We start from the raw sequence: 17,969 nt of genomic DNA on the forward strand, positions 1-17,969 counted from the left end.
TTAATAAGGCAAACATTAAATGTCTAGAGTTCTATTATTGGATGTAGACATTGAAATGTTGTACATGTATGGCGTCCATCTCCGATTCCGACCCAAAGGTTAAAAGTAAGCCTTGGAACGAACTTGGGATATATGTGCGGTCGACTTGTCTCTTTGCGAGGTGAATGTGGATATGCAGATTTGAGACAAAGAGGGGAAAGACTTGACATGTCTTGTCGCGTGGGTCTGTAGGCGAGTACTTGTCATTTTTACTTTGGGGCTCGGGGAATCGGGGGGCCATGAAATTGAATGCAGCGAAGAGCGTTTTTTTCGGAGATTAATGCAGGAAATTCGTTAAGATTATGTCCCATGTCTTTCCTATATAGGTAATGGGTGGGATATCACGGCAATGGGATGAAGGTTTATGATGTACATAGTTTATGATACATTCCAGAATCTTATGTGTTTTCGCATCTATGGGGTCCCGTTTACCCTCGGTCTTCCCTTTATATTAGTTATAGATTAATAGCGATGTTAGCGCCCAGGTGATCTCCAGAGCTAAACGCTCATCCCTACCCTATCCCTGACCAGGTGTGATTGGTATGGGGTGCATATTGACATATTGGCACATTGGTATCTAAATAATTTAAGTTAATATATCATCACTACTTGACTTTATATTTCCAATAGTTCAGGTGTGAGCTATCCTCTCAGTTCCCGATCCGTACTTTTGCCTACTGTCTTTACCCGCCCTAAAAAGTTGGATCTGTCTCTGATCCAAACTCTTTTTGTAACCGGGAAGATCACGCCAAAGGGTTCTTAAAAGGTTTGTTCTCCCGGATTTGATACCTCACATCCGGTGTACAAAATACTGAGTACAAGGCACAGTTTGACGTTTTTCTCTAGGTTCCCCCTTGCATTCACATTTAAGGGGAACAAGGAGAAACGCCAATGGAAAAACAGTCCAATTGACGATTAGTCTGTGGTTGGCCAGCATTTTCCCTGCCACAATACGCACAATGCCAAAAAAAAAAGAGGACCGAATCCTAAACGGCAACATGCAGCTGCATCAGTAGCATCCGAATCCATCCAAATGCTGTATCATATTACTTACCAAGCTATACATCGCGAGTGCCAGGTTATCCACACCTTACTTAGATCCCCTTGGTCGAACCCGTTTTCATTATCTGCAGGACCTGTTCGGATTTGTGCTACCGTTTTAGCCTCAACCTGTGCCTTTCCTTCCCGAGGGGTTCCCCCGAGTACTCCTAGGATCCCCTCCAAGTAAGGATGAGACAACTCACTTAAGATCCTATTAAACTCTCTGTCTTTCCGGTTGCCTCGCAGTTCCGGATTTTGTTTCAACTTTCTCATCTAGAACGCCACATCGCCAACTCTTGTCGACTTTGTACATATCGACACCCCCTGTATATAGTGGTGTCAGCTTGCGTCGACGTATCATATTCCTCTCGCATCCATATAGCCTCCCAGGCCCCTATCGTGTTGGTCTTCCTGAGCAGGTGAGCATGTCGCGCTCCCGAGACAATGCATCGGTTCGTCGGTTCGTCTAACTTAGGAAGTATAGCGGTGTCTATTGCTTTGCCTGTTGAGCCTGCATTTTTATGCCGACACCCCGGGACTGCCGGATTGCAAAGCCAGCCAGTGGTTGATACTCCGTCTCCCTATGAATCAGTGCGACTCACCATATGACTGTGCCGTCGCACCGAGCCCAATCGTTCGGACTTATCGACCTGATCCTCCATCAAAACGCAAGCTCTCCAACATGACCTCCACAAAGACCGGCCCACCACCTAGGCCTCTAGCTGCCCCCAGGCCTCGAGACGTCAGTACCCCGCGGCCTGAAGCCCGATCAGCAGGAACAGCCGAAAGAGCTGGTAGAAATGAAAGTCTAGTGGACATGGTTCGTTTCTTCCAGACTCAAAATATACCTGTTCAGCCCCCTCCATCTCGACCTCCATCTCGACCCCATTCTCGAGCACCTTCTCAGACTCAACCCTCGAGCCCTTCCGATACAACCACGGCACTCCCGGTTCCTATCTCGCCTGAACCATCGAAGCCAGAATTGAAGCCAGATCCGAAACCGGATCCAAAGCAGGAACTGAAGCCATTCCATCGTCGCCTCTTGCAGTTTGCACAGCGCCAAAAGAAGGAATCAACGCCCAGATCAAAAGAAGAAGAACAACGGCGCCAAATTGAAGCACTAACAAGGGGAGGATTTATTACCCCAGACCCTCCTCCTCCAAAGGTGTCAAAGGCACAAAAAGAGGCAAAGAGATCAAAAGAAAGAGTGTCACCGTCTCTTTCTCGATCTCTTTCTAAATCAAAGAAAGATGTGGAGAACATTGGACAGCCATGGTTGCAAGCCAAAGTCGATACCAACAGGCGATCAACTGAGACAAGACGTCGCTTGGCCTCTTTGGATCTTGATGACTTTGGCTCAATGGTCGATGTCGCAGTCTCACTCACATCCGAATTTGACGATTCTATGCCGCCACCATATCAGCCAAGTGATCAAGCCTCCCCCCAATCGCCATCAGCTATCCCGGTTTCAAGTTCCAGGGCAGATCCTGGTCCTCAAGATATCATCCGGCCAGCTTCTTCATTGGCTTCTACCAGTCATTCCTATAGGAACGTCTCAACCGATGAGCAAATCCGACGTCCATCTACCTCTGCAGAGCCAAGTGTCCGTGCTGACCCTGTCTCACGAGTCACTGCCAATGCATCCTTGAGTGTTAGTGTGACAGAATCGCAGTCTAGACTGTCCATTGATAGCCAAAAGCGGACTCCGTCAGGCCAATCTTCGCTTCGCAATGTGACACCCTTGTCACCCACCTTGAAACTGTTCCCTAACGTTGCACCTCCTCGCAAATCGAGTAAGGGTGCATTGCGAAATTCATCAATTCCTCGGTGCCAAACGATTGAAAATAACACGGCATCTCTGGCATCTCCACCATCCCACTCGCGAATTGGACCTTCTGACCAGGTACCTGAAGTTCAAGATGAGCCACACAAATCGTCAGATGGTTCAATAGACGCCCCAATCAACGAGGCAGAACCAAAGTGCTCAGATGTTCTTGCACCTTGTTCCACATCTTCTGCGGCGGCGCCATCTATAGAAAATGCCACCAAGGAGCAAGATGAGTCTAAAACTCGACCGCTGTCGTTGTCTCTGGGCACGCTGAAGGCATTTCCTCTCCCAGCGCCTACAAGGCCCCTGCCATCGCTGCCCGAAGCTAAATGCTCGCCGAGTCCTCCGGACACCAACGCCGGCTCTGTTCAAGCGATTAGTTCAAGGCCATCGTCATCCAATCTACATTCTTCTTCGGCAACGCTAATTGAAAACAAGAAGATCGAATCCGCTGTCGACAGCCTTGGTACCCTTGACTCGCCTCCGGCGACCGATCTTGGAAGCGTCGATGCTGGAGAGTCAATGGCCGATGACGAGGAAAGCTTGTTTACCACTTCGCTTTCGGAACACTACCAGCCAACCCCGGAACATTGCACTCCAAGAGGACGTGTTTCAAGCGTGCGCATCCCTCGAATGCAAGAACTCCCTGAAAGCCCTTCAAGTGAATGTTATGCAGAGGTGTCAGAGGGACAGCCTCTAGCTGACTCTCCTGTACTCGGGCACTCTACCCCTACCAAGCCTAATGACAAACGTGCTGCTCTGAAGGAGCTTCAGATCAATTCCCAAGTCAGCCGAAAAAACCTCCCATTCGGTCTACCATCGCCTCCACCCACTGCATCACTCCCATCAGCTCCACCTCCTCAGCACCCACCCCCTGCGCCTCCTGGGCGAAAGGCTGGCCAACACAAATACACTGCGCCTAACGTGGCTGTCCTGTCGTCCATGAGGAACATGGAAGCGCATCCTGCAACGGGGCCCTACCGAGGCTCGACCATATCCCGGAGCAACAGCTCAGGGAGCAGCCTCCGACATGAGAGCTTCCCCGAAACATACCAACAAAGTCGCCCTGAATATCGCTCCGAGTCTCCACTTCCATCATCAGACGATGAGGTTTTTGGTCCAGGGGCAAACACCAAACACTCGCGTCGGGAGGGCGACAAATACCAGCGCATTCAGCCAACACGCCGAGGATATGAGACAATGGATCCACGACAGATATCCAATAGTCGACTTCGTTACCCCAATCCCGCGCGCCCTATGACACCCCAAAGCCGCAGCGTCCACAGTATTGAGAGGACTGCGTCCCCTCAGTCACAATATTCTCAATCAACCCACAGATCAAGGGAGTCCCAAAGCAGCCAAAACCCCCGTGCTGCTCCTCAAATGGATCACTACCTCGAGGACCGGGTCGCGAACCTGGAACGCCAGAACCAGATTCTACAAGCCGCTCTTATGGCGGCGCTCAACGCTGGAGTCAAAAGTCCTCTCGATGGTCTCAATCTCGACCCGAACATGTCATCGGGCTTCCCACATGCTCCCTTCCCGCATCAATACTCCGGTCGTCATGCGGCACGGCCTGATAGCTGGGTCAGCTCTTCTCGCAGCAGTGAGCACAGCGGGTTTGAGACTTCTAGCTCCCACCGAGATACCCGGGCAAACGTCAAACAGCTGGACAACATGATCGAAGACATTGAGTCTGGTTGGTTGTCGGACAAGTCCAGTTTCACTGGGGCTCGAATTTCCCGCAAACGATAGATAAAGATCTTTTCTTTTTTCTCTTTCTTTTTTTTTACTTCATTGCTTCTAGCGGAAGGATGTTACTTATTATTGACTTGTGATGATTTTTTGGGCTTTCTACATATCCAGGCCTTGTCTAACTTTTTTACCTGTATTCTCCATGATACCATTTTGTTTTACTTTTAATTTTTTTTGGATTTTATATTATTGCGCTGAATCTTACGCTATATATATTCCTGCAAGCAACAATAAATTAGCTGTATAAAGTTCCGAGTCGAGATTGCAGTGCATCGAATGAAGCTCTCACATAGAATTGAAACTACGCAATAAGTCTTTAATGATAAAGATGGAGTTTTTAACCGAGGTTTTATCAGTTTGTCAGTGAATGAAGAGCTTAAAGATCTTCACAGGAGGATTCTATCTATCCATAAATATTTTTGTGCCCATCCCATGCTTAGTCATTTGTTTTGGAGACGCCCAAATGCAATCAACTTCTTGAACTCCATGTACTTCAATCATTCTGACCGAAGGAAAGTACATAGCGGAAACAGCAATTGCAAATACATGAGGGGCTTAGTACTCATCTAACCAGCCCCTAACAATAACCTCCCACACCGCATACCAACACTCTTTCACATTCCCCGCGGAACCCCCCCCCCCCAATCATGGCGAACGCAGGACAAGTAAGTACAACCTCTCCTCCAAATACGCCCAAGTATTCTAACAAACCCCAAAGCGCACACAACAAGTCCCCCAGCATGTCACCGCACTACTCTCACACCTCACCTCCCGCCCAGGCGTGCAATCCACCTTGATCCTCTCCCGCAAAGACGGGTCCATCATCCAAAGCACAGGACAGCTAGCACAGACGGAAGAAAACAGCACCTCTCGCACCGCACACATCCCCCCATCAACAAACGAACAGAGCCCCCTCTCCACCACCCAACCAAGAGACCCATCCCCTACCCTGCCCGTGTCACAGCCCTACCAACCCTCGCAAGCCGAAACGCTAGCCGCCCACATCTTCGCGTTCGTCTCTAGTGCTGAAGCACTCGGTGTCTCACTATCACGACCCACGCTCACTGTGCAGCGACCCAGCGACACCCATTGGGATGTTAACTACGACGATGCGAACGAGGGCACGGCACGTGAGGAAGACCAGGACGGGGATGATTTCGATCGGGATGAGGATGGAGAAGTGAAGCTGCTGAGAATGCGCACGAAGAAACATGAAATTGTGGTCGTTCCGGACCGGAAGTACTTGCTGTGTGTTGTACATGATGCTTCCCCCGGTTCAGCGCCGGCGGCGGGCTCGCGCCGGTAGTGGAAATATTGTTATTGGGAATACAGCTGCTGTTGTGGGGTGCTTTCGGGGTTTTTGTGTTTTACGGGGGTTTGTTTGTTGGATTTGGATTTCATACATATACCCGATGGAAGCAAAATCTTTGCATTTAATTCTTGTTTTCCATGTCATGGCTATGTGTAGGAATGCCTGTATATGGGTTGATTCAGAGAGAGAGAGAGAGAGATGTCTATCTGTACACTAGCAAAGTACTGCTTTCCATTGCTTTATGGAGGGATGATACTGCGGGCAATGTGGGTGTTCCCGTTGAGCGAAGCAACCTACTCTTTCTGTTCATACAGACTCGATCGCAAGCTCCATGATGTAGATGTAGAGTCGACATGTCCCCTCAGATCCTCGGACGGAATGGAATCGAAGTACAACGCAGCTTGAGACCGGAGCAAATCCGTAACAGCTCCGCTGTTTACCCCTCTCAGCGGGGCTGACGATTATCAAGTGGACAGACATCCTTCGTATCTTGCAATTATCACGCCGAAGTGCACATATACTATCTGGTTATATCAAACGAATCTGATATCATTCAATATGGCCTCTACCTTCGATGTTTCGGCAGCCCGCTCTCGTTTCCCTGCATTGCAACAGGAGCAAGTCTATATGGACAACGCTGGTGAGATAGACCTCCAGTTCTATCTCCCCGATGGTTCTGATTGCATGCTAATTTAAACTACAGGTGGAAGTCAGGTTCTCGATACTGTGGCCGACTCGTTAGTCTAGTCAATGGGCCATTGTATATTTCTATATACTGACCGACCATAGCATCCGTGCTTACCTGCTGAACACAAATGTCCAGCTCGGAGCTAGCTATAAAGTCTCTCGGATTTCGACTAATGCATACGATAATGCATACAAAGTGGCTGCTGGGTTCACCAACGCTGCGCCCGAGGAGGTATCCGCACTATAATCCCTGGCATCACTTCCCAAGTATAAGCACTGCTAAACTTCGGGTGCTAACGCATAAATCCGAAACAGATCAGCATCGGTGTCTCAACCACGCAGCTCCTGCACAACCTCTCTACGGCGCTTCAATTCCAACCTGGTGATGAACTAGTTATATCCAAACTCAACCACGAGGCCAATACCTCCCCGTGGGTCCATATAGCAGAGAGGTTGGGCTTGACTGTAAAGTGGTGGGCTGCTTCCGACCCAAAGAATCCAGTGTGTGATTCAGCCGAGTTGAAGTCCCTGCTCTCCGATAAGACCAGACTCGTAGCATGTCCACATGCTTCCAATATCACTGGGACTATCAGTCCCATCCGTGAGATTGCAGACGTTGTCCATGCTCATCCTCACGTGAGTAACAATGATCGATTGCTTTCTATGCACTCGCTCACCCGGCTTAACAGGCACTCCTGTGTGTGGATGGAGTCGCCCTCGCACCGCATCGCCAGGTCGACGTGAAAGCGTTAGACGTGGATTTCTACGTAAATTGCAACCCAAGCTTATGCATGACTGGTTCATTGCTGACCTCCACCCCCCACTAGGTATTCTCCTGGTACAAAGTATATGGACCACACCTGGCGCAACTATATGCCTCATCACGGGTTCACGACCAGATCCAGTCACTGGGTCATTTCTTCAAGCCTACTGATACACTAGACCTGAAGCTCAATCTGGCATCGGCTAATTATGAGCTTACACAGAGTATTCCCCAGATTGTGGAGTACTTTGGTTCCGAGCCTAGCACGACCTGGGCCCAGATGGCCGAGCACGAGGAACAGCTGCAACAGATTCTACTAGAATATCTGGCTTCTAATAGCCGGATTGATGTTATCGGTGAACCCTCGGCCAGCAAGGAGCTTCGCGTGCCGGTTATTAGCTTCGTTGTGCAGGGAGTGGGTAGTCAGCGCGTTGTGGAGGAAGTTGAGCGTCGATCGGCCTTTGGGTTCCGCAGTGGTCATATGTACAGCCACCGGCTACTGGCCGACGTGTGCGGATTGGACGATGTGGAGGACGGGGTGGTGCGGGTCAGCTTCCTGCACTATAACACCGGTGAGTGGGTATCTCGATAGGATTCGTTCGACAACTAACAAGGACAGTGGCCGAAGTACGGGGGCTGGTAGAGGTATTGCGAGAGGTGCTTGCATCGTTGTAGATAGTTGTACTTGTACAGCTTGGGCTCTCTAGATATATTCTATCGCCACACGCTATGTTTTCTCCATAGCTACTATTATGTACTCCAAAGTACAGGTATATTTTTGCCACTTGCCCTGTAGTGGTATCCAACGACTATCTGAACTTTCGAGTAATCCTGTAGAACTTGAAGCCTAAGAGATTCCTTATTTTCAGCCTGAGTTCCCACCTTGAGGTCATATGAGTTCAAAATACACCGAGGTTCCCCAGCTCCATCTGGAAGGCTGCAGGCAACCCCAACCAGCGCCGATCGCAATATCCAGCCAATCAACATGGAAATATTTGTGGAATAATGGGAATTATAGTGGATCGCAGCCTAACAGCCGCGCGTGGATTGGTCAGGATTGGTCAGGATTGGCTAGGGTGCAAAGACAGCGTGGCAAGCGGATTTATGACTCAGTGGAATCTGGACAGAACTTTCAAGATGATGTTGATTCATATTTCTGATTTGTGAAGGTATTCTTTGCTTAAAATAAGATTCATCTCACTATGAGTGGCTACACAGACATTAAGGTGTCACTGCATGATCATTTCTATTTTATGTGTAGATAATGATTATCTTCTAGAAGCAAATCAGAGGATAATATGGAATATAAGATAGAAGGAGTAGTTATCTGATAGGATATAGTGTATAATAGCATATAATATAGTAGAATAGTGTATAAAAAAAAGGTGATAGAAGCATGAGTCACCGTCGTACCACTTCAGCACTTCTCTTCTGCCCTCCTATCTCGGAGTCTTTCTCGCCGCATCCGGGTTTTCCCCTCTCACATCTCTTCGAGATAGTCCATCTCCTGATTATAAGGAGATCATAATATGAAGTAGAGTATTTGACTATATTCTATATTCTATTTACGTGGTCCCTGCGCCTCCCGGCATCTTCCTAACCCGCCACCCACCTTTCTCGCCACAAGGACTTTCATTTTCCCCTTCTCTTCATTTTTTGCCCCCCTCTTAGTCAAACCCAGACTTTGAGAAAAAAAAGAGTCATAGGTTAGTTCCTAAATAAATATCCTTCCCTCTCTGACTCTTCAACGCTAACACCTCCATCTCGCCTCCCCTATCAGCCTCCCCTCTCCCCCGACCCTCTCTCTCTGCCTAGACGCCCTCAACGACTGCCTTGTACAAGCCCGCCACCAGCGTGGTTCTGCCTGTCCATGGTCTGTTGGGTGCCTTGATATAAACTCTTTTCTATCACACGACTCATTTCAAAATGTACCCTATTGATTCCTTCGTTCCGATCGCCTTTGCTGCTGTTACCGACCTCCGCATCGTCACCGTCTCTGGCTCCATCTGAATACTCATCAGAAAGAGTCATATCCCCGCCACGTGCCCCTGCTTTGGTTTATATCAGAAGCACTTGGTAGATCGGATCGTGAATACGTTTTCCTTTTCTTGTCTTTATAGTTGATTACTTCCCCCCTTTGGCCTCCTCTTTACCCGCTACACCCGGCGGTTCCGCTTATTTTTCTACGTCTGGTTATCAACCTGGCTCTCTACATTTAAAGGTCTGCCGTCGCCTAGCTCGCAAAGACGGCTCTGTCTCCTCGGCTCTCGTTCCCGGTTCCCTGCTTAACGGTATCTTGACACTACGGTTCCAAAAATCGGACCATCTCGCTCTATCCGGCTGTCTTCATTTGAACTTTGTTCACCACAAATGCCCTATATGAACTCTACACTTTCGGATATGTCAGGGATGGACGTCTTGGGCTTGACCCTCTCAAACCCAAGCTCCCAATTGACAGCGTCTCACCACGCTCACCCCTATGCCTCCTCGATCTCCTCCTCCGCCGCCTCCTCTTCCTCATCTGTATTCTCCCTCGATTGCGTCTCACAGAGTTCGATATCATCCACGTCGACCAACCCGGTTGATGTGATTTGGGAGAATGAGAATAGCCATTTGGCTGGAAGAAATCCAAACGGAGCGGTCCCCCGAGCTTTTGCTAAGGGACCTGCTTCCAAGGTAGACGGTGTAGTGCCATCCGAGCTGCGAACGCACCCTCGGCGCACTAACAGTTATTCTTCTAGCGCTCCCAGTGCGCGCCCTCCGCCATGTCTGCTACGGCAGTCGGAACGGAAGGTGAACTTCGTCGACAACCTCGTCGGTAAGTCTTAAAAAAAGACTCAAAGTACGTCGTGTACGCTCGGCTAAACATTCCCCCGTCTTAAGACACCGCATCACAGATTGTTGAGACTATTTGGCCTCTTTCCGCCGCAGCATCACGCAGTGATGCCGCGACCGGATCCAAAGGGGTTCTTCCTCTCCGCACTTTTATCCAGGAGACTCTCCGCCGCTCGCGTACTAGCTACAGTACCTTGCAGGTGGCCTTGTATTATTTGATTAAAATCAAGCCCCACGTGCCCACGCATGACTTCACAAAGGAGCAGCCTCGGGATCAGTCGCCTTTGCGGGCGATGCAGTGTGGGCGCCGCATGTTTCTGGCAGCGCTGATTCTCGCTTCAAAGTATTTGCAGGATCGCAACTACTCCGCTCGGGCCTGGAGCAAGATTTCTGGCCTTAATACTCTCGAGATTAACCAGAATGAACTTATGTTCCTCAAGGCTGTCGGATGGCGCCTGCATATCGATGAAGCAACGTTTCAGCGTTGGACCGATCTGGTCTTGAAGCTGACCCCTGGTGCCGGTGGTCCCCCGGTTGCTAAAGGTCAGTGCTGGCAGACTGTCCTACCCAGACTCACCCCTGAACTGGACTTTGTAGAGTCTGAGCCCATGACCCCAGTACCGGCGATGGGGATAGATCCCGGTCTGTCAGAATTCCCCCTCGCCTCGTAGTCTGCCAAGCAACGAGTCGGTGCGTTCCGTACCGCGCGAACAAACTCAGACTTATACTCGGGGTCTTCCGCGAGCCATGGAGCCGACTCCGAGCATGGACTTTACCAACATGGCTTTGCCTAGTGTTCCACGGCCTATGATGCTTCCGACACCACAAATGACCCCCCAGTCTCAAGTGGCCCCCACTCCTGCTGCGAGTGTGGCTGCTTACAACCCCCGCCGCCCATCCATCTGTACGGCTATGTCTCAGGCGCAGAATGTGTGCATGGCGCGATCAACACTCGATCAGCGCCCGCCCCTGTCATTCTGCCCTCGGACTCAGTCGTACGATGGTTACCCGGCTGCGGCCCGTCGGTCATCTTTGGCTCGCTCGACCTCATCGGCATCGTCGCCTGACTCGATGGTTTCGGACGTTTCTACCCTCTCGTCCCGCTCTTCGCGGTCGTCATCAGTCTCGTCCAACGCCTCGGGTACTTCTGGCTCAGCACCAGCTAGCCTGGCCGTTAAGGCTACATTACGCTGCACTAGCAACTCCCTCAAGGAGTCCCGCAAGACTCTGGCCATCGCCTCTCCAATTGATGAGAGGCTGGTCGGTGTCTACAGCTCTCCTGAATATACCGGTTCTATGGGTTCTTCGGTCCCAGACCTGTCTAATTTTTCCCTGGATTCCAGCCTGAGCGAAGCTGCTCAGAGTCTCTGCGAACTTTCCGGTGCGACGCCCGAACGGCGCCAGTGCCGAAAACGCGGACGTACTGGATCCGACGATCTCTTGCTTCAAAACCATGTGCGCCATCTGATCAACCTCGGGGCCTCTGGAGAACACTCCGTGTTGCCTGATGGACATTTCCCACAGTCCTTTATGACGCAACATGGCTCCTCTATTGCTCCCGTGCGGACTGGCCCAGTCTCCGGACCAGCAGGCATGAAACGTGCCTGCTGTGGCAGCGAAGCACGCAAGATCGCATTGAACCCGAGTCTCCGTGTTGCGGAGTACTTGAATTGACTTGCGATTTATTAGCGGATTTCCCCTTATTTTTCTGATTTCCTTTGTGTGAGGCAAAAAAAGAAAAAGTCCGTCATTTTGTGTTTCTTTCCCCTACGACGACTTGACCCCGTTGTACATACCCCTATTCTCTCGGGTACTCGGTCGGACGTATTGCGGATTTGGGCGTTTGATTCCCACGATGTGTACGATGTGGTGATGACTGGCATGTCTTCTACTTGCATCCTGCATCTGTTCTCTCACTCTTTTATCCTTTTTTTTATCTATTGTGGTTGCGAACGGAGTGGTCGGTATGGGACGGTTATGGTTTATTTTACTCTGGTTACTATGGGGGAAAGCGGGCGTCTATGCCCTGATTATACCTGTATCAACTCTTCCATCTAGGGAATGGTATATTTACCATCCCCGAGGGCGAGCCCTCGGATAGGATAGTCAAATCCAAATACAGCTTAACAGCGATATCGGCCCTCGTATTCCATACGCTAGGCAACTGCTTAGATGTTCACATGACAGGACCGTGCAACCATGGATCTGGAATTCTGTGAGTCATTCATGCGTCAATGCGTATGTGGCTGTGGGCCCCTGGTGTGGCTGTGGATGTGGCTGTGGGCCCGAGTGGCGGCTAGCCATCATTTCTAAGTATAGAGTGGAGCATATGCATGCCATTGACAGCTTTGCAAGGAGCTTTGTACTTGATTTCGATTCTGGGGTGCTTGGGCATATGCAGGCAAAAGCCCCGTGTCTATCTGGGGCCGATTTTAAACTCGACCAATACAATATCCTAGGGTGGGGGCTAATAAGCTCTTCCTTGTTTTCGGATATCGACTTGGTGAGATGAAATATTATATGAATACGAACGGTTAACCTACAGATAGAGGGAATATGATGTATTCCGATATGATGGATATCCTTTTTGGTGTTATTTTTCTATCTTGATGTCATAGCTCGAATGATGATATCTAATCTAATATTTATGGCATCTTTTATAGCGTCTTTTTGGGGGTCTTTTTAGATGTCCTTCTTGATATCTTACATATGCACATTGAGACTATGGCTACAGGTCATTCCTTCCAACCATGCTCCTTCCTCCGTTGATCTCTCTTCCCTCCTCATCTTCCATTCTCGCCTTCTCCAGCAGCCACGCTCAATCCCTGGTATTTTTTCTTCTCCCTATCAATGTCCTTGTTGACGTCGAATACGATATAACCTCTCGTTCAAGGATTTCGGGACACAGGCGTACGGGGAAATCCTGGTCCATACTGAGTTTGCCCCACTCATCTTCGAACCTATCTCTTCCCAACATCAAAGACTGACAAACCTCACCCGCCATGCAACATGACTCTCACTGCCACCCCGCTGTGGAATAAACCCGTTAACTTTTGGGTCTTCCCAGTTATCTCACGTTTCTGCTACTTCGACGTGAGATGGGCGATAAAATGATCGGTACAAACAACAAAGAGATCTCTATTGGGGAAGATACACCCCAACTCCAGGTCATCACGGTGCAACATCGGTATACAAAACATGTACAGCGTGAGAACGACAGTTGTACTACTACATGATACCCCATCCCACAAAGGACCGCTGCTAAATACCACAAAATGTGGTGTTGTATGTTGTGCGTTATGACGGCTGGCCTTGCTTTTCTGTTAACAATACATATTCCTCATCACATCCCAACATACGTCTAGATATCTGCCTATATAGGCCTTGCTCTTCTCATTTTACGCTTCATGCGCAATTGCCTAGACCATGTTATATTGGCCAAGAACAGCCAGCTATACTTGAACCCGGAGATTGTTGAAGCATGCTTGGCATATATACCGTTAGGGCATTCTACGAGAGACCTGGGAGTCCCGGGAATCCCGGGAAGTGACACCAACATGGCGTTTAATAGACGAACGAGCAGTAAGGCATTGTTGCGAACTATTATGTAAAGTCAGGACTCGGTCGACAAGCAGGTTTAGAGCTCAATTCCCACCCAGGAATTACGGGATGTCAAGCACTGTATGTTTGATCCACAGGGCATCCAACAGATGCCACGGAACAAGTACTGGAGAATTACCGGTGGAGTATAAATGGGGAAAATCCAAAGTGGCGCCACTGGCGGCTAGAGACTACCGTAGATGACCCGATCAGATAAGATTGCTATCAGCTGATGGTCTCCGCACTTTCATGGGCATTTCATTCTACTTCTTCTTATTCCCTATAAAGGTCTGAAAGCCCTTTGAAAGCCAACTTATCCATCTGATTAGCTGTCAAGATGGTCTCTCGCTCGGCTATCCTCACTGGCGCTCTCGCGCTACTTTTACCCCTCACGGCCCACGGCTTTGTTCTCCCACTTGAAGACAATCTCCAGGCTTTCCTTGAACAACCAAACAGTTTGAACGCGGCCCCAAACTCCGATAATTTTGAAGATAAAAGTGCCTTAAACCGCCCGTCATGGTTCACCTCGACTTTGATGGCCCGCCGTCTGCTTGCTTTGTCACCCTCCGGCGTCATCTCCACCAATTTCCCAGAGTCCCTCCCACCCTCCGCACACGCCCCCTCAGATGTTGCCGGTCTCTCTATCGGACTCCGCGAGTACATCGCCGATTGCGATGGATCACTGCCATCGGATCTCTCTCACGATGATAACGGCGATCCAACAATTCTTGGCCTTCGCATTGGAACTACTTTCAAGAACATCGCAGCGGGATCTAATCTCAGTCTCCAGTTAGACTGGTGGGATCATCTCAACGAGGCCGGTCCAGTATACCCTGGTCTGCCTCTCAGCCCCGCTGCTCTACCTCGCGTCACTCTCTTTGGATACTTGGAGAATCTCCCGTCCCCGCTTCCCGCGGACGCAGCTGCAGTGCTCGAGAAGTGTTTCCTCGAGCCACATCCCGATGCCAAGGTATGGATACCAGGTTCCGCTTACTCGCCTCATGCAAGTTTCTGGGCCCGGTTGGTGGTTACACATGCTTACTGGATTGGCGGGTTTGGGGACGTGCAGCAGATTGGGTGGATCAATCTTACGGAGTGGCAAGGGATCAGGCCACACGGCAGTGTGAAGGGTGTTGGTGATGGAAGAGGGTGGCAGGATGTCCGTTTGCCCGGGGAGAAGCAGTAAATGGTACCTAGTTCCTCCGTACTTAGTGATCGACGAATGACTAGGGGTAGCGACGATCGCATAAGTTGTCTTCTTTTGCATTAGACCCAACATGGATAGCAATTAAGCATATCTCGATATCTCTACACTTTCAATGAGTTTTACGAGGTACTTTTGAGCTCTCCATTCTCATTCGTCCCCCTGTGCTTATCTGCACCATGTACGCTTATCATTCCAAGGATTCTTATCATCATCCTTGTGCACGGGACAGGGGGGCAAATCTGGGGAATAAGAAGACGTTGGACCTACATTTCTGTTGCTCTCTTATGTTTCATATTGAGCTATTCCACTTGTGTTGTGGTGTCCAATTCAATACATACAGACCGGGGCCCAACCCCTCTTTATCTTGAGAACATCCATCTCACCGACTATCTTGACATCCATTTCACCGGTTACATCTTCAATCATGAGACTACGCATCTCTAGGCCGCATGTACGGGTCTCACAGGGTGAATCTGCATTTGCTGCAGGCAATGCGCGGTGGACAAATCGTGATCTTGACCCCATTGCCAAGAATGCGCGCAAATGGGGTGCATTCAGTATAATAGGTACGGTACTTGTGCTTATCTTTTATAAACATCAAGCTGGGGCTAATAGAACATGTTATTAGCATATTGGATCTCCGATGCCTTGCAAGCAGCGACATGGCAGTTTGCCAGCGGTATGATTGCCGTCGGCCTCACATACCGTGAAGCACTGGGCATCGTCGCCTTATCCTTCTTCATCATCTCGTTGGTCATTTCAGCAAACGGTGCCGTGGGTGCGATATACCACGTGCCATTCCCCGTAATTGCACGTGCTAGCTGGGGCTTTTGGGGCTCATATATCGCCATTATTTCACGAGTCATCCTTGCCGTCTTTTGGTTTGCTATCCAGAATGTCAATGGTGGAAATGCTGTCCGTGTCATGATCGGAGCAATCTGGCCAAGCTTTTTGAATCTGCACAATGGTATCCCCGAGTCACAGGGTATCACGACCAGCGGTATGGTCGGATTCCTGCTCTTCTGGCTGCTTCAGGTTCCATTCCTCTGCATGCACCCAAACAATCTGCGCTGGCTGTTTACAGTCAAAACAGTGGTGGTTCCCATTACATGGCTCGCTATATTGATATGGGCTTTCGTCACCGTGAAAGGTGGTGGCGGTGTCTTTGACCAACAGGCTCCAACAGTCTCCGGATCCAAGTACAGCTGGCTTTTCTTGGCCAATATGACATCTGTGCTGGGAAATTATGCGCCTTTATCCCTCAACCAGAGTGATTTCAGTCGCTATTCCCGCGTCAGTGTCAAGTGGCAGCTCCTTTATATCCCCATGCTACCAATTGTATTCACATTCTTCTCCTTCATTGGCATTGCCGCCTCGTCCGCCGGCCAGATTCACTATAATCTCGAGACCATCCCATGGGATCCCATGGTTCTGATCAGCTACTGGCCCAACCGCGCGTGTCGCTTTTTTGGCGCCGCTTCTTTTACACTAGCCGCCCTGGGTGTGAACATCTCGGCCAACTCCCTTTCAGCCGCTAACGATTTCACCGCATTGGCACCACGCTATATCAACATCCGACGTGGCCAGCTCCTCTGCGCTGTGTTGTCCTGGTGTCTTGTTCCCTGGAAAATCCTCGCATCGGCAGGGAACTTCCTTAGTTTCATGTCTGCATACGCCATCTTCCTTGGCCCTATTGCTGCAATCATGATGTTTGACTTCTGGGTTGTCAATCGTCGTCGATATGACATCCTCGCTCTATATCAGCCCAGTAACCCGACATATCGGTATACATTCGCCATCCCGGGCCTTGGGGGCAAGACTATGTCTGGCACGAACTGGCGCGCTGTGGTGGCTTTTATCGTGGGCGTTGCGCCATCTCTTCCCGGATTTATCAATTCTGTGAACTCAAACATCAATGTTGGCGTCGGTATACATCCGTTTGAGTTTGGGTGGCTGTTGGGCTTTGTTGCGACTTCTATTGTCTACCTGCTGTTATCATGGCGGTTCCCTGCGGAGGAGACACACGTCGACCGCGCTGTTCTACCTGATGAGATATACGATAGAGGTACAGTGGTGGACGGACTGGAATCAGACGACCCAGATCGAAAGGATGTGGTTACTGATACACAGGAGAAGGATGTGGAAAAGGCTGTCTAGGCTTTCTCTAGTATTTATGTGAATCTTATATTCTGTACCGAGTGGCATGTACATATATTTGTGAATTTTTAAGTACTAACTCCAATAATACTCGATCGCTTATGTGGCATTTGTCCTTGACAGTGTATAAGAATCCGAATTTCCTAGGACGATTAAGTGTACCTCTCTCTCATTGGATTAGATTGCCAGACAGTTATTCAGTCATCCACTCTCACAAGGTTACGGGCGACTGCAGGACATAGCTCTATCATTAGACAATACCTAGCCGCTTTTATCACCGCCCATTGATACATGTATACCAATTCCAATTTCACTTTTTCTTTCTCTTTTATTTGTATACCTACATACTTCATGATACTACGATTAACCAGTGATTTGTAGGTGGCAAAGGTAAAGGCTCAAATCCCTACAAAGAAAATCATTGTAGCTAAGCAATCATCGCCACCCGCATATCCGAAAGTGGGCACACACGCTTCGAGAAAGCGATAATTTACGGTCAGGCATATAATCCTATGAGAGAGTTGTGCCCAGCTGGCACACTCAGTCGCCTGTATCTCCATTTGACCGGAGATGGTATGAGGATGCTGTATCTGATCACGCTATCTTGTGTTCTGTAATGCATTCTTCGATGTTGCTTTTGCATCTTAAAATTGCAACCGGGATGGTTACAGCTTTAGTAATATTTAGGGCATTGTTCGTCACATGGTAGCGGCGTAACCGGTTAAGTCCCTTCATGGTAGCCAGC

General features: G+C 49.5%; 7 protein-coding genes across 7 annotated transcripts; all 7 read left to right on the forward strand.

Moving 5' to 3' along the window:
- Positions 1-1,762: 1,762 nt before the first annotated feature.
- Positions 1,763-4,663, forward strand: N7447_007119 (uncharacterized protein; the record flags this gene model as incomplete). The annotated part of the gene is made up of 1 exon (XM_057231381.1): positions 1,763-4,663. The coding sequence occupies one exon, from the start codon at positions 1,763-1,765 to the stop codon at positions 4,661-4,663; it is 2,901 nt and encodes a 966-aa protein (XP_057086471.1).
- A 647-nt stretch (positions 4,664-5,310) lies between these two features.
- On the forward strand, positions 5,311-5,969 carry N7447_007120 (uncharacterized protein; the record flags this gene model as incomplete). Its single annotated transcript, XM_057231382.1, has 2 exons — positions 5,311-5,328; positions 5,382-5,969. 2 exons carry the CDS (start codon positions 5,311-5,313, stop codon positions 5,967-5,969), a joined length of 606 nt encoding a protein of 201 aa, XP_057086472.1.
- Positions 5,970-6,533: 564 nt separating this feature from the next.
- Positions 6,534-8,100, forward strand: N7447_007121 (putative aminotransferase; the record flags this gene model as incomplete). The annotated part of the gene is made up of 7 exons (XM_057231383.1): positions 6,534-6,615; positions 6,679-6,712; positions 6,765-6,894; positions 6,978-7,298; positions 7,352-7,429; positions 7,490-7,997; positions 8,045-8,100. 7 exons carry the CDS (start codon positions 6,534-6,536, stop codon positions 8,098-8,100), a joined length of 1,209 nt encoding a protein of 402 aa, XP_057086473.1.
- A 1,704-nt stretch (positions 8,101-9,804) lies between these two features.
- On the forward strand, positions 9,805-10,931 carry N7447_007122 (cyclin family protein; the record flags this gene model as incomplete). The annotated part of the gene is made up of 2 exons (XM_057231384.1): positions 9,805-10,243; positions 10,309-10,931. 2 exons carry the CDS (start codon positions 9,805-9,807, stop codon positions 10,929-10,931), a joined length of 1,062 nt encoding a protein of 353 aa, XP_057086474.1.
- Positions 10,932-11,007: 76 nt separating this feature from the next.
- N7447_007123 (uncharacterized protein) lies at positions 11,008-11,934 on the forward strand (the record flags this gene model as incomplete). Its single annotated transcript, XM_057231385.1, has 1 exon — positions 11,008-11,934. The coding sequence occupies one exon, from the start codon at positions 11,008-11,010 to the stop codon at positions 11,932-11,934; it is 927 nt and encodes a 308-aa protein (XP_057086475.1).
- A 2,263-nt stretch (positions 11,935-14,197) lies between these two features.
- N7447_007124 (uncharacterized protein) lies at positions 14,198-15,046 on the forward strand (the record flags this gene model as incomplete). The annotated part of the gene is made up of 1 exon (XM_057231386.1): positions 14,198-15,046. The coding sequence occupies one exon, from the start codon at positions 14,198-14,200 to the stop codon at positions 15,044-15,046; it is 849 nt and encodes a 282-aa protein (XP_057086476.1).
- A 445-nt stretch (positions 15,047-15,491) lies between these two features.
- N7447_007125 (nucleobase cation symporter-1 family protein) lies at positions 15,492-17,224 on the forward strand (the record flags this gene model as incomplete). Its single annotated transcript, XM_057231387.1, has 2 exons — positions 15,492-15,633; positions 15,696-17,224. 2 exons carry the CDS (start codon positions 15,492-15,494, stop codon positions 17,222-17,224), a joined length of 1,671 nt encoding a protein of 556 aa, XP_057086477.1.
- Positions 17,225-17,969: the final 745 nt, after the last annotated feature.

This window comes from Penicillium robsamsonii (genome assembly GCF_028829455.1).
Source record: "Penicillium robsamsonii strain IBT 29466 chromosome Unknown utg000003l_segment0_segment0, whole genome shotgun sequence".
NCBI lineage: Eukaryota > Fungi > Ascomycota > Eurotiomycetes > Eurotiales > Aspergillaceae > Penicillium > Penicillium robsamsonii.